This window comes from Thamnophis elegans, chromosome 1, assembly GCF_009769535.1.
Source record: "Thamnophis elegans isolate rThaEle1 chromosome 1, rThaEle1.pri, whole genome shotgun sequence".
NCBI lineage: Eukaryota > Metazoa > Chordata > Lepidosauria > Squamata > Colubridae > Thamnophis > Thamnophis elegans.
In genome coordinates this window covers 166,524,968-166,547,925 of record NC_045541.1, presented here as the reverse complement: position 1 = coordinate 166,547,925, position 22,958 = coordinate 166,524,968, and the positions used below count along the sequence as shown (strand labels likewise).

General features: G+C 41.8%; 1 protein-coding gene across 1 annotated transcript; it reads left to right on the top strand.

Annotated features, from left to right (window-relative positions):
* Positions 1-77: 77 nt before the first annotated feature.
* Positions 78-22,958, top strand: RAB3A (RAB3A, member RAS oncogene family). The gene is made up of 5 exons (XM_032238641.1): positions 78-187; positions 13,080-13,307; positions 15,983-16,101; positions 18,600-18,724; positions 21,986-22,958. Exons 2-5 carry the CDS (start codon positions 13,080-13,082, stop codon positions 22,174-22,176), a joined length of 663 nt encoding a protein of 220 aa, XP_032094532.1. The 5' UTR covers positions 78-187; the 3' UTR covers positions 22,177-22,958.

The window sequence follows — 22,958 nt, the reverse complement described above, 5'->3', positions numbered from 1 at the left end:
GGAAGGGTGGGGGACGGCCCTTCGCGAAGTCATGTTACCCTCCTCATCTGCATATCCCCGCCCCTTTCGGAGCGCTGGTGACGTTGGACAGGGATCTGCAGGCAGGTGCTGTTGCCTCGCGCCACTGCCGCCGCCGCCGCCGCCGCCGCTGCTGCATTAGCTGGGAGACCAGAAGCGCGTTCACGGGGTGAGTGCGCGCCTGTGCAATCCCCCCCCCCCTCTCGTGTGTTTTTTTTAAAAATCTTTTTCTAACCTAGAGAGATGATCCCTTCATCTGTGTTGCCTCTTTTTTTTCCTCCCATTCGGTTGCTTGGAAGCAGGGTGGCGCGGCGGCGGGGAAGAAGGAAGAGGGGTGGGTGGGCAGGTTGTTAACCTTCATTTGACACATGTACGCGAGGTGGGGAGGGGGGAAGGGAGCAGAAAATAAATGGGGGAGGGATGCTGGTTTATATAGGGGCCGGGGGGGGGGGGAAACGTCGTTCAATCGAAGGTAATATATGGCGGTGGAAGGAAATGTCGCTGCTTTTTTTTTTTCCAAAGGGAAAAGGTGGTGTGTTTTTTTTAATATAAATTAAAATAAATAAATAAGATGGCACGGAATGAAACGGGAGACGGGCATTCATTCGCGGGCCTCGTCGGAAGAGGTTTCAGTGATGCAGATGGTAAACAGGAGGCTCTGGAAGAGAGAGAGAGAGAGAGAACGGAGGGGATGGGAAGGAGGGAGGCAGGCAGGCAGCATCGCAGGTTGCAAAGGGAGCCAGTTCCGGCTCAAGTGCTGTTCCTCATTCGGGTGGGCCTGTCTTGCAAGAGATGGATTGGGCTGGGAGAGGTTGGGAGGGGGAAAAAAAAAAGGGGGACATTTCGTAATAACAGCTCTTTCCCTCCAGGCAAAAATAACTCCCCGCGCATACACACAACATCCAGCTTTTCCAAAGGCTCTTCCAGATGCAAATCTGTCAGCAAGATCCGCTTTATAATTACTTGACTTATAGAGTGGTTCTTTTCCTTCATTTCGCCCCTCCCAGGTGCCCCCCCCCAATCTAGTTTTGGGGATCAGCACTTTGCAAACTTCTCCTTGGAAGATGCGCCTTCAAAGTTGCCCGTCTATTGAGCAATTTAATTCCAAATTGGATTGAGGACGTGTGGAAGGGAAAGAAGGTTGCCATCTGGGGTCTCTTGTCAAAGGATCTACTTACATTGTAGCTGAAAAAAGAGCCTACGGCAGCACCATAAAAAAAAAATACAATTCAGTATTCGACATGATTAATGTCTTGTGGTGGACACATTTATCAGCTTTCCTGAGGCTCAGCCTCTTGTATGCAATGCAGCATTAGGGGTTGCTTCTTCAGATGAAGACAGTGGGGAGAAGGGTGCATCATCACTATGGTTTTTTTTTTTTTTTTCATCAGAAGGAGAGCAGCTTACCCTGGCTAGGCTGCGCTCAGCTATTCCCCCTAGCTTGACAAATCTCCCTAAATGTTCTACTGCCCATGGTTACAATTGCAAGAGCAAAAAGGTGGTGTGTGGTGTGTGTGTGTCCGTCCAGACAGACCGCTTTAAATACTCAATAACTGGGGAGCGTTTGATTCAACATGAAAGCATTTGCAACTTGAGCTCACTATATGCAAGGCATTGCATGGGCAAATAAGGCTGGGCCAAAGGATCCTGCTGCTGGATAGGATAGCATCGCATGCTTGGATGTGCTGGCAAACCAGTGATTGATATTGAAAAGATTGAATAGCTTGACATTGGCCTGCTCTGCTTCCTTTTTACGTTGCCATAAGCTACGATGACGATAATTTGCTTAGGCAGCCTTAAAATTGGTATGGACTTATGAAATGGAGAGAAGAGTTAATTGCCCCGATGAAATAGAGCTTTCATGGAGCCCCCCCCCCCTAATGATTGTAAGCCGCCCTGAGTCCCCTCAGGGAAAAGGGCGGCCTATAAATCCAAATAAACTAAACTAAACTAAACAGCCAGCAAAACATTTTGCACGGGGGTAATTGGCTACTCAGTATTGGATATGATGTTGGGCAGAAAACATTTGATTCAAATTAAGCAGGATCTTATACGACATGAATCAAGTATATTCCTGCTTTAGGGCAGTCGCCCTCAAAACATTGGGTGCTGATAATGGATACCTATAGGAGGCACCACTTTCATGTATTGCATAACATTTTCCCCTCTGGGGCATATGCATGAAAGTGAGATGGAAGAGGTGGAGAGTCCATCTTAACAAAATAACCGAGTTGGAAGGGACCTTGGAGGTCTTCTAGTCCAACCCCCGGTTCAAGTAGGAGACCCTATTCCATTTCAGACAAAGGTCATCCAGTTTCTTCTTAAAAACCTCCAGTGCTGAAGTTCCTGCAACTTCTGGAGGCAAGCCGTTCCACTGGTTAATTGTTCTCATTGCCAGAAAATTTCGCCTTAGTCTACGTTGGTTCTCTTCTTGATTAGTTTCCATCCATTGCTTCTTGTCCTGCTGTCAGATCTTGAGCTTATCTAGCAAGGCTCTTGGCCTAGATCAGTGGTTCTCAATCTGTGGGTTGGGACCCCTTTGGGGGGTCGAACGACCTTTTCAGAGGGGTCACCTAAGACCATCGGAAAACACATATTTTTGAAAAAATACAGAAAACATAAAATAATTTTATGGTTGGGGGTCACCACAACATAAGGAACTGTATTAAATGGTTGCGGCATTAGGAAGGTTGAGACCCACTGGCCTAGATCTTAAGGAAGAAAGGAAATTAAGTTAGGGGATGTTAGCTAGAGAAAGGTATCCCTATATGTTAGGAAACCTATTTAGAAAATGTTTTTCAGACATGATGCCATGATCTTCTCCCAGTTTCTGAAAGCCCAACTGATGAGCTAATATTATGTAAGCCAATTCATTTTGGGAATTATTAGCAACTAGAATTGATGACTGTTTACTACTTCCTGAATCACAGATAGCTATCCTTATGTAAGGCATGCTATCACTTTCCTTTTCTATGCTGTGAGCATTTCATGGCACAGAATATTACATAGATGAGCTGCTGGCCTGATCTAGGACTCTTCTTGTGTTTTTATGCTTTATGAAAGCTCCTACCTATTCGCTAGGTAGGCCTGACAATTGGAGCCAGATTCAGCTTTCGAAGACCTTGCAACTGCCATGTGAATTAGAACCATTCTCAATTTGACATTTTGTTTAAAGTAGAAATGACATCTGAAAACCTTCTGAGATAGATCTGTAGCAGATACCCAAGCAAATTCAAAAAGTGCTGATATTCTTCCATGTTGGAGAACCAAGAGTTGCATATCTGCATTGGCCTATAATATGCTGTGTTCAGGATTCCCACCCAACTTGCTTGCTCAACACCACATAAGGAGGGTCTTATGTCTTCATGCAGCATATTTTCATTATTTAGTGACTTGCTGGGTTTCCACAAGATACCCTAACATAAACAAAACAAAAAAGATGGCTTGGTCCAAAATAGTAAAGTTGTCTTCAAATGCTACAAAGGCCTTAGTGTTCAAGATGATTCCCCATTCAAATATTAACCAGAACCAACCTTGCTTAGCTTTCTAAACCAACTAAGGTTTGCTAGATCCCGCCACCTGCTAACATATAAACCCTTGCATAACCAAAAAACAACAACACCTAACCAACTTAACACTATCCCAGCTTTGCATATTGTAAGAATCCATATGATAGATCCCGACTTGGCCTTGTGAAATATACTGATGAATACAACCAGAGGCAAATGCACATTGTTGAAGGAACCTCTTGGTGGCCGGAATTGGGGACATAAGCCTAGAAATTAGATAGCTGTATTCCTTTGCACTCGTCTTGGATTCTGCAAAAGGAGTTGCATATACTGTTGAAAACAATGCAGCATGGACAGACAGCATCTGCATTTCAATGGTTTGTCTGATTCTGCACCAAAAGATCTTCACATTTTAGGCATTCTGGTTTTCTTAGTGCTTGGAAGTTCTGGAGCAGGTACGTGGCAAGACAGGTAAAATTGAATCAGTCATTTCATTTTTATCCTCCTCAACTTTTTCAGGTGTCTTGAGCACATGTGATAATGTCAAAGAGCAAAGAATTTTATTTATTTATTTTTGGTTAACCCAAAGTCATCTTTGGCTAACGGGACAGAAAATCATGCGGGCAAGTCATGATGCGTGTAAAAAAAGTGTAAGATTTCGATTTCATGGTCATATCAACATCTGACATCTCTCCCCTCACAGATCAACCCATGCATGTGTGTGCATATACAGATAGTCCTCAACTTATAACCATCGATTTAGAAACCACTCAAAGTTATAATGGCACTGAAAAAAGCGACTTACATCCTAACACTGTTGTAGCATCCTCCTGATCATGTGATCAAAATTTGAGTGCTTGGTCCGAAGGGAGGAGTAGAGGGATAGAAGAAAGAGGGATGGAGAGGGTGGGAGAGAGGATTGGAGGGAGGGTGAGAAGGAAGGGAGGGAGTGTATTGGGAGAGAGGAGTGGTAGAGGGGGAGGGGAAGTAGGGTAGAGAGGAATGATGGAGGGAAGATGGAAAGTTGGAGGGGGGCGAAAGAAAGGGTGTATGGAGGGTCGAAGAGGTACATTGGGTTTCTATTTTGGGGGGTATTATTGACAAGAGGAATGGCTGTGTTTATTGTTTAATGTTATATGGCCCCGGTTCTGCACAGTATATATGTGACTGTACGAAAATGAAAATGGAAAATAAAAACACATTTACACAAAAAAAATTGAGTGCTTGGCAACCAGCATGTATTTACAATGGTTACAGCTTCCTGGCATCATCAAGTGGTTGCATTTGTGACCTTCCCACCTGGCTTCCAACAAGCTAAGTTAATGGGGGAAACGGATTTGCTTAACAGTTGTTAACACTTAACAGCCATGGAGATTTGTTTAACAATGGTGGCAAAATAACTCACTGAATGACTGCTTTGTTTAGCAACAGAATTATCAGTCCCAATTGTGGTTGTAAGTTGAGGATTATGTATAATCACAGCCTATAAACAGGTAGTTTTCCAACATGGAACATTGTGGCTGGATTCACACATTACATTAAGCCATAATATGATTTGTTTGGCATGAACCAAATTGGTTGTTGCTTTTTCTACAACCAAGTTGTAGAAAGCATAACATGATATAGCCCAATCTCTTCCATTGACTCCAACCATGTCCCATGTAATTTAGTATTTATTAATTGGTGACACAAGTTCTGTTGATTTTCAGACCAAAAAGAATCTTAACCATTTCCATTTGGAGAATGAATTAGGATTTTATTTTATTTTTTGCACCTCAGCATGTGCAGCACCGATGAGCAAAAGCTATTCTAAAAATAGTTATTCTAATACAATCCCTATCCTTATAATAAAAAAGAGTGATTTAAACAGGACCATGTGAAGTTACCTAATGCAAGGTGAGATCTCACATTGGGACAAAGTCTTGGTTTATTAAATTAGCTTTTTGGTTTATCAGTTAGCCAAGTTTCATCAGTGGTGCGGTGGCCTAGATAGAGGTGCAGCTCTCGCCTCACAATCAGAAGGCTGTGAGTTCGATCCTGGGTAGAGACAGATATTTCTCTCCCTGGGCACAATGGGATTATATCTGCTGAACAAAGCAACACATTGGCGACAGGAAGGGCATCCGGCCAGTTAACACTGAGCTCCATTCAGTTGCCCAGACTCCCAAGATGCAAGGAATTATGGGGTCGTTAAAAGAAGAAGATGAGGATGAGTTAGCCAAGTTTCATCACAAGCTATGGTTTACAAACCTGAGTGGTCATGTTCATAGAACCTGCTAAAATCAAAACAAATGTAATTATGAATTAGTACATTGTGCGAACCAAGTCACTGAATCAGATGGAGCAGAGTTTTTTCCAGGCCTTACTTGGTGATAAAGCTTTTAACTCTTCACATCCATTCTCTTTGTCACCAAACCCAATGGGTATTCTTTCTTTACTTACATTTTCTTTTCTTGTCTTTTACGAGCCAGAGTTAGCTTTCCCCTTGTCTTTATTTCTGTTAACTTTTAAAGATTTGGATGCAAAGCAAAACAAGGCTGCACCTTGTTTCCAGCATCTCTTCAGAGATACTGTAGGGAGAGAGGTCAAGAGTCGTATTTTCTTAAGAGAGAGGGAGGAAAGAGATGAGATGGAGGTAGCACTAAATTTGGAAATGCAATGAGTTCCTTATGACTGATTAAAATGAATTCTTCCCACTTGGATCTTAGAAACAGCAGTAATAAATAGTGACTGTATGTCTACATGCCTTTGTCTGAGTATTGGTGAAAAATGATGAGTTATGCAGCCAAGGAATGAATCCCTGAGTAACTGCTAATATCAGAATATTAGCACATAAAAGGATGACCACTCAGTGCAATCCACTGATTGGTCATCCTTTTATCTGCTAATATTCTTACAAAGGTTGTTTGATTTATTGGTCCTTTCTTTTGCATTGGTAGGTGATGTCTTTGAGACTTAGTACATGTACTCCTCAACTTACAACCCTAATTGGAACCAGAATTCACATTGTAAGTCTTTGCAGTCATAATTTAAAGCAAGTCATCATGTGACCACACCCAATTTTTACAACTATTTTACACCGGTTATTAAGCGAATAACCGAATCCGGCTTCCCCAACTGACTTTGCTTGTTGGAAGCCAGTTGCGAAGGTCACAAATCGTGATCAAGTGACTGCAAAACTCTGCAATGGTTGTGAATTGCAAGTTGGTTGCCAAGTGCCCAAATTGTGACTACAGGAGTGGTGTGACAGTTGTAACAGATCAGGTGTTAAGTCATTTTTTTCCCAAGGTCATCGTAATAAACCATTGATAAATGAAAAGGTCTCAAGTTGAGATCTACCTTAGAGCTACCGGTAGCTAGAATCTCTATGTATTAAAGTAGTTTACCTATGATTCAAGAGAAAGAACAATGGCTTTTCATCCTGATTGTAATTGCATGCTTCCCAAAATACCTGCCCCTGTTTTGAAACACAATACTGGATTGGATGGACTTTTAGGTTGATGGCACCATAGCACTCATATCATTCTGGAAGAATGTAACTCAAGACTTTATCAGTTCTGCCCTCCCCTTTTGCTAAAATTTCCTGTTGTCTAGGTGTTTTAATTCCCAAACCGGAATACAGACTCAGAATGAGATACAGTGCAATCGTTACTTCTTTTCTTGGAATAGCCTCAGCACCATTTTATTTGGGAATTACTTCCAGCCAGATAAGCAAAGAATTGCAATCTTCTTTAATGCATAAGAATGCTTGCCAATTTGGTGTCCTTTGGTAAAATGCTAGAATTCCAATTTCATAAAAAGTAGACCATATAAGATTGGATTCAAGCCATCTTGAAAAAGCAGCTTTTCAGAAACAGAACATTCCCTGTGCATAATTTAGGGAGCGCTCTATCTCCCGTTCTGCAGAAATCAAAACTGAGGCTTCCTTTTAAAATGCTTTCAAAAAGCATTTAATGAGAAGTTATGCATGTATTCCCTGTGTGTTGTAGACGTCATCTGAGGTGCCCATAGGGTATGGTTAAAAACATTCAAAATGCTGGCCATAATGGTGCAATCCATCTGTTTTTTTTTAATGTATGCCACACTGACCTTTTTAAATCATACCCTGAGTCACTCCTGCATTGCAATGGGTGTAACAAATAGAAGGAAAGAGAGCCCCGCATTGAAAAAAATTCACTGCCAGATTAAAACTTAACAGTGAGCCAAGGTGACAGAAGAATCAATACATTTTTAATTTCCAAAAATCTTCCAATCCAGTTATTTGACTCAGTTTTATATGTCACTAGGGACCGAGCAAAGGGCAAAATGAGTAGCCAGCAATCTTAGGACTGCTTTGCTATAACTGGGCCTCCCACATTCCCCTCCCCCTTTTTTTGATGAAACAAGACAGAAAGTGTACCTCTAAAATTCAATTTTGCATTAATCAATAGAACGCCCTGAGTTCTGAGCTCTTCTTTAATCTCGTTTTCTTGTTACCCTTTTGGATTTGTCTTTTTCATCGCTGAACACCCAAAGCCAAGGATGAGGCATTCATCCTGGGAGCATCTGCTACAAAGAGCTCAGTGGGCAAAAACACAGCTGACTCAGAGCCAAAATGGAGACTGCTTTCCTACTGCTACCACCAAGCATTGCTTAGCAATTCCCTGCTGCACAAAACTGAGATCTGTTTAGCTGTAGCTGAAACCCGTATTTGAGATTGGCCTCTAAGAAGATGTGAGAGGAATCCAGCTAAATCCTTCTTAGGCCCTAGGAATTATTCCAACCCCATCCTTTGCTTTGTGTAATGCAAGTAAACCATGGGCTGTTTAATTAGCTAATACGGTGGGGTTTGACCTTTTCTTCACCATGAACCCTCCTTAAATACCTTTTGTGACCACGGACCATGGCCACGGACTCCCAAGACTTAAGATGCAAATCATAACATTTTTAAAGCCTTTGTGGACCCCCTGTGATGACATTGCGGCCCCCTCGGAGGTCCATGGATCAGAGGTTGAGAACCACTGAGCTAAAATATTGTATTGGGTGGCATATTTGCTCTGAGGAAATTAGAAGGTAGGGCATATCTAGGATGCAGCATATGAGAACAAGCAGTTTAAAGATCTTTTTTTTTAAATCTCCCCAAGGAACTGGGGGAAGTGTAGACCTCTGAAATAATTGTTACCACTGTCAACAGGGACGTAAGAAAAGTCTGTAGGTGAGTCAGAATGTTCCCATTGCATCTGGCATTCTGTTTGCTACCATGCCCAATCAGAAATTCCCACACAAAACAAGCTTTTAGCTCTTTGGGTAGTGTAACAAGGGCAAGAAGCTTGCAACGTTACGTTGGTGTTTTTTCAATTTTATATCTTTTTCTGTGAACGAGGCTGGAACGATTGCTCGGTGCTAAGAAAATGGCCAACTCTGTGGTCTCAGCTGCACAGATGACACAGAAATAAAGTGCATTCAGTTTAATAATAGCAGTCAGCGTGCTTTTAAATAATGAATAAAACCCAACACAATGCACTTTTAAATAATCTGTTCTGAAAGCCTTTGGAAACCAAGGGAAAAGAAGTTCTTGATGCTCTGCGGAAATTTTTCCATTTATGTGGTTTAGTTGACCTCTCAGAGACAGGAGCGCTGTAAAATGACTCTCTTACCCAAAAGGCACTGTTCCAAGATGGGAATCTATGTCACCAACGGTGATGGCACCAGTTAAGGAAAGCAATGCATCTTAACTGATTTAAGTATGAAGTTCCAGTTGATGAGCTGTATCAGTTTGAATAACTCATGGACCAAATGCTGATCCAATATCAATACAATTCTGCAGCAAAACTGGCTGATGATCTACGCCATGATTTTCATTCATCATCTGCATTTAACAATCCCATAATGCCATGCGGGATGGAGTCTGGATAACTGAATGGAGCTGAGTGTTTACTGGCCAAATGCCCTTCCTGTCGCCAATGCGGTTTTGTTCAGCAGTTATATTCTCATTGTACCCAGAGAGAGAAATATTCTGCCTCTACCTAGGATCAAACTCACAGCCTCCTGATTGCGAGGAGAAAGGCCACTGCACCACCCCTATGATTTTCATTATTTTCCTGAAAATTAGGATTGGAGTAAGAGCAGGAGGACTCTCAGAGACAGATCATTCACAAACTTCTAGTCTTAATCCTTGGGCACCTCCCAAAGCAGCCTGAAACCAGTCCTCCGGAGATTTGCCATTTGGCCACTGAAATTCATCACTGTGGTTTTTTTCCCCTTTGGGGAACTTGGGGGCAGAGTAGGAGGGTTGAAATAGGAATTATTGGCTTTCCAATCAGGGAGCTGAGTTGCAACCTTCACTGCTGAAAAGTTGCCTGCCATAGTGCTAAAGTGATTGTCCTTGATGGACTGGGGAATAACTGTGACTGCTTTCCCTTTTTAAAAGAGAATTATTCTTTGAAAGATAAGATAATTGATGTCCAAAGTAGAGGTGGATGCAAGTCTTCTCTATATTTTGGAGAGTCTTCTGGCTGGGTGTAGCATGATTTTGAGACTGGTGCAAACTGAAGGACTAGGCAAATCATCTCGAAGTGAAATGAACAAACTAATTATTCATCCCATAGAGATGATATGTCTAGTTAGCTTAATGGCCTTGTCGGTCTGTGTTCTCAAGCCAAATGTTTGCATATGTCACAGAGATTAATTCATAAAACAATATATGAAATATTTCTATCTTGTAAGATTCAGGCCCCTAAGGTAGCTTGCATGCACACAATAAGAAAAACAGCAATCAAAAATCTCAAATGCAAATTGTATTAATGGTAAAGGTTCCCCTTGCACATATGTGCTAGTCATTCCCGACTCTAGGGGGCGGTGCTCATCTCTGTTTCAAAGCCGAAGAGCCAGCGGTGTCTGAAGACGTCTCTGTGGTCATGTGGCCGGCATGACTAAACACCGAAGGTGCACGGAACGCTGTTACCTTCCCAACAAAGGTGGTTCCTATTTTCCTACTTGCATTTTTACATGCTTTTGAACTGCTAGGTTGGCAGAAGCTGGGACAAGTAACGGGAGCTCACTCCGTTACGCAGTACTAGGGATTCGAACCGCTGACCTGCGGACCTTTCTGGTTGACAAGCTCAGCGTCTTAGCCACTGAGCCACCGCGTCCCTGCAAATTATATTATCATATGGTATTAAAATGTTGCAAATTCCATGTTCACCTCAATGTTTCCATCCTGGTTTCTGTCCCTTGATTGCAATTAACTGCGATGGTACCTCATTAAAATTTAATTTAATTTCCCACAGAGGGGGGGATTGGAGCTGCCTATATAGGTTCTCTCCATACTGTACTATTGGTTATATTTTCAGATCAATTTTAGTTGGATAGATTAATCTGGGCTTTCTTCTAGAAACATTGCTTACCTGGACATCTTTTCAGGGGGAAAGACAGCTTCCAGAAATCTCCAGCAGCATGGCTATTGATGTGCATTCTAGGAATTGCAATCCACAGTTCAGAAAGTAGCCCATATTTAGGAAACTTGATTTATAATACAAATTTGATTATATATTTACCTTTCCTGGTATACTGTATATATTCTGTGATAAGAAAATAGAAGGTGTGTTTATACAGTACAGCTTGCCAAAACCAACTAGGCCTGGTTCTAGAATACAGGTATCCAACTCGCTGCATCACATCATCACATGACATTTCGCACCGTTTTTTCCCTTCACGGAGCTGTGGTGGGTGTGGCCTGCGTGCGATGCATCCGGCCCGCAGGCCACCAGTTTGACACCCCTGTTCTAGAACAATGTTTCTCAAACTTTGCGACTTTAAGCTGTGTGTATTTTAGCATGCTGTCTGAGGAATTATGGGAGTAGAAGTCTACACATTTTAATGTTGCCAAGGTTGAGAAGCTCTGGTCTAGACCATACTTATAAGAAATTACTACGATCTCTGGTGGATTTAAATGTAGTAACTGTTTGGTTGGATATCACGATAGAACCAAAAAAAAATGGTGGGAGTAGCCTTTTAAAAAAAATATAAACTCTGAATTTATAAACATCTACAATGTGTCATGAACCAATGTGTTCATTGGAAATTGGTTCTTAATTCAAACAGCCGTAAAATACCAGGGCGGTTTGTACTGTATGTTGTGTTATAAGCAAAACAATTTATAATGCAAAATTATAAAAGAAAGAAAAGAAAGACTCTTTAATAAATCACATTGCAATAAACTGTTCAGTAAATGAAAAATGAAACCACTTCATCAATAGTTCATAATGGAGAAGATAGTTCTCTGCCTGATTTGTTAGTGTATCCTATTTGTGAACTTCCATAAGGATTATGAACTGTTACGCTATTGATCAAAAGTGTCAAAATATGCCAGAGGGTGGGGGTGGCACTGCAATATCCAACCTCTCTGCTTTGGCTTGAATCATAATGCCTCAACTGCTGTATTTTGATCCCTGTCCCATATACCACTAAAATACTGAATGGGTAGTCTTTGATTTACAACCATTCAATTCAGCAAACGTTTGAAGTTGCACTGGTCCTTAAATTACAACAGTTGCAGCATCTCCAGAGTGACATGATCGAAATTCGATCACTTGGCAACCAGCCTGCATTTAGAATGGTCGCAGAGTCCTAGAGTCACATGATCCATTGCAACCTTCCTAATTGGTTTCCAACAAGGCCAATAGGGGAAGCTGGATTCACTTAATGAACACGTGGTTCACTTAAGAACTGCAGTGATTCACTGGCAAAAAAAAAGTGTTAAAATCAGGCACAACTCACTTAACAACCCCAATGGGGATTCTGGTCCCAATTTTAGTTGTAAGTCAAGGACTATGTGTTATTCATTTTTAGCTCAGTCTAGGTTACAATGTTAAATATGCCTATATATGTAAAATAACAAGATAAATAAATAACATTGTTGAATGTCGAGGGTAGTTATCAAAAGTACTTTAAGAAAATTAGCAGGGATTTTTCTTTTAAATGTTTTTAAAAGTCTGCGGTGGGCTAAAGTTCAGACAGATTCCATAAATAGCTTGAGCAATAACTTGAGAAGAAAATACCGTGTTTTTCAGAATATAAGACGCACCTTTTCTCCTCAAAAAAGAGGCTGAAAATCTGGGTGGGTCTTATACACTGAATACAGCATTTTTTGCCTCCTGAAATCCTGCAAAATTGGCCGTGAATAGTCTTTAGGAGACTTCCAGAGGGCTCCTGGGAGCTGGGGAGGGCAAAAGTGAACAAAAAACAGACTGTTTTTGCTCATTTGGGGGTGGCACCCTCCAGGAGCACTCTACAAGCCTCCTAAAGGCTATTCATGCCCTTTTTTTTTTAAAAAAAAGGGCCATTTTTGGGAGGTCTGCAAAGTGCTTTTTTAAAAAAATGCCTTTCAAAATCTTGGTGCATCTTATACTCCAGTGCATCTTATACTCCAGTGCGTTTTATACTCCGAAAAATATGGTAGCCTTTTAATTTTCATTAAAGGATCAGAGGGTGTGGTTTTCTTCTGAAGTTGCAAACTGGGTGGTGTTTTTGTGCCCCATCCTTTTCCTTCTCCCTCCTCCAATTCTTCCCCAGATGGCTTCTGCAACAGACCCTCGCTATGGCCAGAAGGAATCCTCAGACCAGAACTTTGACTACATGTTCAAGATCCTGATCATTGGCAATAGCAGTGTTGGGAAGACTTCCTTCCTCTTCCGGTACGCCGATGACTCCTTCACTCCGGCTTTTGTCAGCACCGTTGGCATCGACTTCAAAGTGAAAACCATCTATCGCAATGACAAGCGCATTAAACTGCAGATCTGGGTAAGGAGGCAAGGGGAAGCTGTCTTGCCTTGTAGCAGTGCTTCTCAACCCGTAGCAACTTTAAGACATGTGGACTTCAACCAGTGGTGGGATTCAACCCATTTAACAACCGGTTCACCGAAAATGTGAGTGCGCGCGCATGTGCATATGCACGGCTTCCGTACATGCAGAGCTTCCACCATGCAACGAGGATTAACCCAGCAGCCTTTCGGGGCCTGCTCCACTCCATCTCTGCTATCCGGGGCAGCGGCTGCTTCTATCCGCTCCTACATTTCCTGGGAGAGAGAGTGTCTCTTGTACAATTTAGCAGCTGTGAGCCGCCACTTTCCTCTAAGTCCCATCTGGAAAGCGCACAGCACAGAGAAGAAGCAGCCGGTGTTCGATTTTACCAGTTTTCCGAACTGCGCAAAATCTGTGCAAAATCATAACAACCATTTCGCTCGAACCGGCTAAATCCCACCCCTGACTTTAACTGCTGAATTCCCTATGCTGGCTGGGGAAATCTGGGAGTTTAGGTCCACATGTCTTAAAGTTGAGAAAAATTGCCTTGCAGGATTGCTTGCAAGGGTTACCAGAATAAATTGCTTTCTGAGAGAAAATATACTGCCAGCAGAAGGATCAGGGTCCCTGGCATGGCTGGGAAAGAGCTTGAAGATGTGAAAGACCCTGCCAGCTGGATTAAACAATATAAATATAATTGGAGTAGTGCTCTGTTTTTGTTCAAGGAAGTATCAGGTAAAGCAGATAAGGTAAAGCAGATAAGGAACATGATCATATGTGAAAGAATGTGCACTTGCAGGAGGAAAGGACTTAGTCCACTCAGAGCTTTCCCAGAAAGAAAAACATAGAGACTGAGCAGTCCTGAGCTGGCTGTGGGGGAGATAAGAGATTCAGGGTCGTGGTGAAATTTAATTTTTTTTACTACCGGTTCTGTGGGCATGGCTTGGTGGGCATGGCAGGGGAAGGATACTGCAAAATCCCATTCTGATCCCACTCTGGGACCAGCCAGAGGTGGTATTTGCTGGTTCTCTAGAACCAGTCAGAACCTGCTGAATTTCACCCCTGGTTCAGGGTAACCACACCATAGAATCTCTCAGGATAAAGAGCCATGGTGGCTCAGTGGTTAATACAGTATTGCAAGCTAATTCAATTCTCACCAATTCAAGGTTGACTCAGCCTTCCATCCTTCCAAGGTCGATTGTCACCTACTCATGATTGACTCAGCCTTCCATCCTTCCAAGATTGGTAAATGTGGACCCAGATTGTTGGGGACAATATGCTGACTCTGTAAACTGCTTAGAGAGAGGGCTGTAAAGCACTGTGAAGCAGTATATAAGTCTAAGTGTTATTGCTATTACTATTTAATAGTTGAGAAATTTATAGCTTTAGTTTGGCAAGATTCTGTCTATTAGCTGTAAACAAATAAAGGATTGAACTTGGTTGGCTCTTACTGTCTTGTTTTTGGGTTTGGGCCTGACACCAGAGGAGCTAATTCTACTTTATTGTAAGACTTCATTAATAGAATCTTACAATGCTGAAAGTACAAATCACTGTCTCTTTTTAAGCCTGACCAATTAGGACAAGTCCTTCCTAAGTTTCTTTCTCTGAAGATTAAGTATCTGTAGGTTCCTCCCCTCTCCTATCTGATCAGTATCTCTTTTCCTCCCTCCCTCAAGGTCATTCCTACATACCATTACATTAAGGTTCATGTTAGATAATATTGGGTTTCCTTCCAATGCTCTTACAAGGATTACAAAACACTCTGAAAGTTTTGAGTCCACTGGAGTTGGATAGCTAATGAATTTAAATATTTTTTTTAAAAAAAACATCTTTTTTGGAAAACAAAAGTATACTTTGGCCATGAAGACATTTGATAAATGTTTCCTCATTATAAAATCAGTTTATTATGAAGCCAAAGTACAATTTCTTACAAGGTACAACAAAGTGATGGTTTTTTTGATAATATAATTAATTTACTAAAGTATTTCTAGACAAGCTGTGGTGATCCATGAGGTGCATATAAGCACCCAGCATCTTTTTTTCAGCCTCAAGCAGGGCCAATATTTGGCAGCCAGACTATTAATTTTCTGAAATTCAGTTATCCCCATTTTTAGTGAAAATAAATAAAGTATATTCAGCTTCTAAAAGGCACACATTCTTCTCCTTGAAGCAATATCATCTCCCCAAACTCTCCTAATGTGGACTGGAAATTTTGATGTTTTGATATTACCACTCTGCATGACATCAGTGGCATTCGGTAAACTGTCCTGTAACTTTGGAAGGTGAAGTTTAAAATAAATTCAACCCAGTCACAGATTGTCCATCAGGGAGGGAGGGAGGGAGAGACAGAGACAGAAACAGAGAGAACACAAATGCAGCAATATTAAAGCCTAAAATGCTTGAGTTTTAATTACCATCACAAGAAATATTCCTCATATAATAACTGATCACAGTTAGGGGAAAAGATTTAGCGTAGGGTTTCCCAACTTTGGCAATTTCCAGGTATTTTAACTCCCAGAATTCCATAGCTGTAACTGAGACTTCTGGGAGCTGAAGTCCACACACCTTCAATTTGCCAAGATTGGGAAACATTGATATAGAGTATTGTAATTCCAAAGGATACTTGTACATGCTATAAAAAGTACTTCAAATTCATTTTTGTGGGGTTTTTTTAGGATACAGCAGGGCAGGAACGATACCGGACTATCACCACTGCCTATTATCGAGGGGCAATGGGTTTCATTTTGATGTATGACATCACCAATGAAGAGTCCTTCAATGCTGTCCAAGATTGGTGAGTCAAAGTTATTATGACTAGCTTTAATTAATTCTGAAACTTATAATAATTTTAATATTCAAACGTTCTCCAAGGATTCTTTTGAACAAATGCAGCTGATATTTGAGCAACCCATGGATCAAATTGACGTTTTCAGTATGTTTACTTATTGCTTTATATGCAAGCACCAAAAAGTGTATTTTTACTTGCATGCCATCCTTATTATTTTTACAAATAACTCAAAGCAGTGAACATATCCAACACACTTTTCTTCTTCTATTTTCCCTAGAACAACAACCCTGTAAAGTGGGTTGGGCTGAAAGAGAGGGACTGGCCCACAGTCACCCAACTGGTTTTCATGGCTAAGGCGGGACCAGAACTCATGATCTCCTGCTTTCCAGCCTGGTGCCGTAACCACTAGGCCAAACTGGCTTTCTTTCTGAGTTACTTACATCTTTCTAAGGAAGTCTTGTAGTTACATTTGCTCTCTATTCTTATGCAATTTAGGTAGGACAGAATAGAAAAGTATAAAATGCCTTAAATGCTCATTAGAGATAGTCTTTGTTTAGCAACTGCAATTGGAACCAGTAATTTCAGTCATTAAGGGAAGTGGTTGCTAAGTAAAACTGCAACTGTGCTTATGAGTTTCCTTAAACTTTCCTTTGCTTTTATCGTGTCAGAAGGCTATGACCCCAAACACCCAGGTGAGCCTAAATGGTAGCGAAGATTTCTGATTCGCCGAGAATCATTCCCCAATGCATTCCCCAGTGCTGGGATAATTAGCAAGAAGATTAATATTTGCATTTACATTCATTGGGGAGGAAAGGGTTATAAGGAAATAAGCAGGCACACACAATGAAAGGAATGCGCCAGCGGTGGCTGTTTGCCTAGTGCGCTGGGTCTGTATGCAGCCAAATGCTTAAGAGGCAAAAACAAATATTCAGTGTGAAATTGATTAGGGCCTTGTCAGTTAGAGGCAGCATTTGGCAGCCAGTCCAGAGTTTTAATCAATTAAATAAGGTCAGAGAGCTGAGCATGTTAACTTGGGGTGAGTATTTTCTAGGGGAGTAATATGCTTCTGAAGAAAGCAGCTCAGGAAGAGATACCTTGCTGACACAATCTCTCTTTTCTTTGAGGGGGAAAAACAGGCAAAAGATCATACTTATTAACTGGCTGTAATGGTGAACAGGTGACTGAGAGATCCTTGAAGGTTTTATATATGGACATTGGTTGCAAAGTTATTTTTTGCCACTGTCATGCCTCCAAATTGAGCCGAGGTGACGCAGTGGTTACAATGCAACATTGCAGGCTAACTCAGCCCACAGCCAGGAGTTCAATCCTGACAAGGCTCAAGGTTGACTCACCTTTCCATCCTTCCGAGGTTGGTAAAATTAGGACCCAGATTGTTGGGGGCAATAAGCTGACATTTGTAAACCACCCAGAGAGTGCTGTAAAACACTGTGAAGCGGTATATAAGTCAACAGTGCTATTGCTATTGCAAATGATTGCTGTCCAAGGCAGTTGCTAAACAAGGAATAGCAGTATTTTTTAATTGCATTCCTGTTGATTGAACAGAAGTTTCAGTAATATATTTTCATGATGAATCCCTAGGTAGAAGATACCTGTATTAGGTCCAACGAAATGACATAAAATTTGTTGTTAGTTGCGAAGTCGTGTCCAACCCATTGCAACCTCATGGCCAACGTTCCTCTAGGCCTTCCTGTCTTCTACCATCCTCTGGAGTCCATTCAAGCTCACACCTACTGCTTCGGTGATTCCATCCAGCCACTTCATTCTCTGTCGTCCCCTTCTTCTTTTGCTCTCAGTCCTTCCCAGCATTAGGCTCTTCTCCAGTGAGTCCTCCCTTCTCATTAGGCGGCCAAAGCATTTGAGTTTCATCTTCAGGATCTGGCCTTCTAAAGAGCAGTTGATCTCCTCTAGAACTAACCAATTTGATCGCCTTGCAGTCCAAGGGACTCGCAGGAGTCTTTTCCAGCACCATAGTTCAAATGCCCCAATTCTTTGGTGCTCAGCCTTTCTTATGGTCCAAACTTCACAGCCATACATTGCAACTGAGAAAACCATTGCCTTGACTATGCGCACTTTTGTTGGGAGGGTGATGTCTCTGCTTTTTAGTGTGCTGTCTAGATTTTCCATAGCTTTCCTCCCCAGGAGCAAGCGTCTTTTAATTTCTTGGCTGCAGTTTGCGATGATCTTGGAGCCCAGGAAAATAAAATCTGTCATTATTTTTTAGACTTTCTTTGCTTCTTACGTATCTTATTTTTATTGTGCCTCATGAAGACTTCTCCAGAACTCTAAAAATTTGTACACTCATTTGTGACATCTTATTGGATCCCAAAAAAAACACTTGCCTGACTATGGACATTTTCCGCCTGGGACAAACATGCTTGTTACGACGTTTATGAGTACACCTGAAATACACTCTTGTTTTTCTCTCTATGTTAAGAAGTACTGGTCAAATATGACTGAGCTTGTCTCTCTAATGTTTACTTCAGGTCAACTCAGATCAAAACCTACTCGTGGGATAATGCCCAGGTGCTGTTGGTGGGCAACAAGTGTGACATGGAAGATGAGAGGGTTGTGTCATCAGAGCGAGGACGTCAGCTTGCTGAGCACTTGGGTAAGGGAACAACAATTGGAATGATATGTATTTGAGCTATAAAGATGAGTTTGAAAAGTCATACAGAAGTGGAATTTCAAGTCTTTTGGCCTCAAGGAAAAAATGAGTTTTAGAGCTTTATATAGCTAGTGTGCGTTAAATAAATTATGCAAAACAGATTTATATAAGAGATACATTTGCATAATATATGCACATTGTATAGAAAAAAGTAGGTGGCTAATCTTTTTGGAACCTTAGATAGGAAGCCATTATTAAATGGATTAGATGCAGGTTCAGGATTAAAAAAAAAGACATTTGTTACAACATCTGTCAATCATTTCTAAGGTTGGTTGCTGAGATGTCTTTAAGAGGAGAGTAGATAAATTAACAGAGGAAGTACAGGGAATAAATGGGATATACTGTAAAAGAGATTTTGAAATGTTTGAAATTGTCTTTAAATTATTAGCTGACACTGTTGCTTTCAAGACCTGTTTGTGGCTGAATCCTTATTCATATATATAAAAGTGAAAACACTCCCACCACGATCATGAAATCTCCAGAATCGAAAAGCCTACATACTTGAAATGTGGCACGTATATTCCTCTTGGCTTCCAGGTGCTCGCATAGAAAGGATTTTTCTAAATGACCATTAGATCATTACTATTTCTTATATTATTATTAATATGCTCTGATGCTAAGGAGTTCTACTCCCCCTCCTCACCTGAAAATATCTCTGTTCCAACTGCCCCTTGGGTGTGGCCAGTGTGTGACTAATTCAGCCTGCAGGGTGGGAGTTTGGAGAGGATCAATGGGGCAACCCTGAGGGAGAGAAGGGGATAGGATGGGGGGTATTCCGTGGGGCAAGGCTGAGAGAGAGAAGAGGTTAGGATAGGGGAGAATTCTATGGGGCAAGCCCGAGGGAGGGAAGGGGAGAGGAGAGGCTGATCGTAACTACTTATTAATTTTCAAACTGATTTATCAAGACCGATCACATAGATTCCTAGCGGAGCATGGATATCCAGCTAGTTAGATATAAGATGCTGAACTTGATTAACCTACCTTGATACTTTGGATTTCATAAAATCATATTTATAATAGAAGGGAGATATTTTAGGCCAGTAAATCCAACTCCCCCTCTGTGCAAAAATTGAAGGTAGAACATTGGTGACAGATGGCTGTCTAGGCACCATTTCAACACATTCACTGAAATGCTCACCATGTCTCTGATAAATGACTCTGCTGTTGTACTCCTCTTAATGTTGGGTATTTTTCCAAACATTCAGCTAGCATCTTCCTTCATGTAACATAAATACATGTTAGTCTTGGCCTTTCTCTGAATGACGTCCTTTCGGGTACTTAAAGAAGACCATTATGCCTGTCCATTCTCAAGGATAAACATTTCATGGTCCTTCAGTTACTCTTCACAGGACTTAATTTCTAATCCTCTGATATTCACTCTTTTCCCTGAACTTCTTTTGGTTTCCCTGAACCCTTCTTAAATATAGTGCCCATATTTTACAATACTTAAGGTGAGGGAACAGTAAAATTTCATGATTGAACATCTACACTATTATAGATTTAGCTTAAACTAGCACTTATGGTTTTGGCAGCTAAATTGCCCTGTTTGTTCCTACTCAGTTTGCAATCAACTTCTATTCCAATATATTTTCACAGGTACAACCGCCAAACCAGGTTTATCTCGCTATTTGCTATTTATTTTCCAGGTGAACAATGTTGCATTAGTCTCTATTAAGTTTAATTCTTTCCATTTCAACCCATGATGCTAACGGATCAAATAATTTTATTTATTTATTTATTTATAGTATTTATATGGCACCCATCTTGCTATCATGCTACTTAAATTTCCCACTCATTTGTGTCATCTGCAAATTAGATACCATATTTTTCAAAGTATAAGACGCACTGGAGTATAAGACGCTCCAAGCTTTTGAAGAGGCAGATTTTTTTTTTAAAAAAATTTTTTTGCACTCTGCAAACCTCCCAAACATGGCCCATTTGTTGTGAAAATGGGCCCGTTTTATACCAAAAAAGGGCCATGAATAGCCCTTAGGAGGCTTGTAGAGTGCTCCTGGGGAGGGGGGCAAAAACAAGCAAAAACCAGCCCGTTTTTTGCTAAAACATGCCCATTTTTTTATCAAAAAAGGGCATGAATAGCCTTTAGGAACCTTATAGAGTGCGGCTGGGTGGAGGGAGGAGCAAAACTGAGCAAAACACGGTCCATTTTTTGCTCATTTCTGCCCTCCCCAGCCCCCAGGAGCTCTCTGAAAGTCTCCTAAAAGCTATGCATGGCCATTTTGGTGAAGGGGCGGGGTTTCGGGAGGCAAAAAATGCTGTATTCAGTGTATAAGACACACCCGGATTTTCAGCCTCTTTTTTGAGGGAAAAAAGTGCGTCTTATAATCCGAAAAATACGGTAATTATTGAATCCTGCCCCTTCATCCTAATCATGAATTAAAGATGATGAGTATAAAGCTTAGGACTGAAGCTTGGTTGTCTTATTAGACAAATCTCTCTGGTTCAATAAATCTATAAGAACTGTCCAATGTGATTTTGAGTCATTTGTTTATTCAGCTTACTCTTAACAAGCTGGTTAATAAAAAAAAGTTATGAGTTAATTTCTCAGTGCTTTGCTGAAATCGGGATATATTCTATATCTACATCATTCACAGTCAGGGGTGGGTTTCGACCGGTTCGCACCGGTCCCTGCGATCCGGTTGGTCGCCAAACCCGGAAGTAAGTAACTTCCGGGAACGGCGAAGCCCCCGCGCCCGCGCGCGCCCGCACACCCGCGCCCGCTCCTTACCCGGTTTTTACGAATTCTGCGCTTTCCACGCATGCGCAGAACGCATACAGCGCCTGCGCGATCCTCCAGGAGCAGCTGGAGCATCGCGCAGATGCTAGTACGCATGCGCGTGCCGTGTGCGTGCGCGAGGACGCCGCGTGCGTGCACGAGGACGCCGCCGGCCTCGTTCCAACCGATCCGGTTGGAACGGGGCGAGAAACCCAGCCCTGTACAGTCCACCAACAAAGTTACTAAGTTGATAAAAAGGGAAAGGCTGGTTTGGCAAAACTTAACAAAATACACATTCTTCTCTGGTAAATCATTCCACTGTTTGCTGATGGCTTTCTTATTTTTGTTTACTCCTCTTGGAAATAATTGGTCCTTGATTTTCCTCGAGGCCCTTTGAGTCTCCTGTGTTTCTCTTTCCTGTTCTTGTACATGCATTTTTTTTTTGTACTTTGTCTTTTCCCTTCCTCCAGGATTTGAGTTCTTCGAGGCCAGCGCGAAGGACAACATTAACGTGAAGCAAACCTTTGAACGTTTGGTCGACATCATTTGCGAAAAGATGTCCGAGTCACTGGATGCAGCTGATCCAGCTGTGACCGGTGCCAAGCCGGGCCCACAACTGACCGATCAACAAGCTCCCCCCCACCAGGATTGTGCCTGTTAAAAGACTTTGGTGTGGATGCCCTGACTTTACCTGTCCCACCCACCTTGCCTGCCTCATGTCTTGCAGTAACCAGAGCCCCTAGATTCTTGACAGTTTGTGCTCTCTGTCTTCCCTACCGCCACCAACACACACACACACATACCATTTAGCTATCCCATTGCTTATCCTTTTCGGGTGGGTGGTCGAGACTCAAACCCAGAGCTTCTCCACCTCTCTGTGTGGGCCTTTGAATGCTTCAAAAGTTACTCCCTTTAATCGTTGGGTGGATAGAAGCTCTATCTTCCTGTAACGCGCCCCCCTTCCCCTCCACGGGATCCAAGTTGATGAGCTTGAAAAAAAGGGGCGGGGGCAACGCCGGAACTTTTAACTGTTCTTAGCGGGGTTTTATTTATTTATATATTTATAATGTTTCCATTGACACCTTTGAACATCCTTCCCCCCCTCTCCCTGCTTCGTAAGCGCCATGCACTGCATTTTTCTGCACTCGGTATGGACAAAAATAGACAACATCCCGAGATTCAAAGGGGATCTGGCTGTGTCTTCACAGGAAGGAAATATATATCTGTCAGAAGCATCTGTCTCTTTCCTCCTGACCACTGATCATGGGCTGTAGAGAGAAAATAATAATATTGTTCAGGCAAACTGAGCTATCTGGGAACTATCCCATTACCAGGTCTGAATTGGGCTCGGTTTTTGTAATGCTGCGAAGTGAGGTTAATTAACCGCAATGCTCCCTCCAGTTCATGCCTGCTCCTTGCATGCTGTTTATCCTCTCTACCATG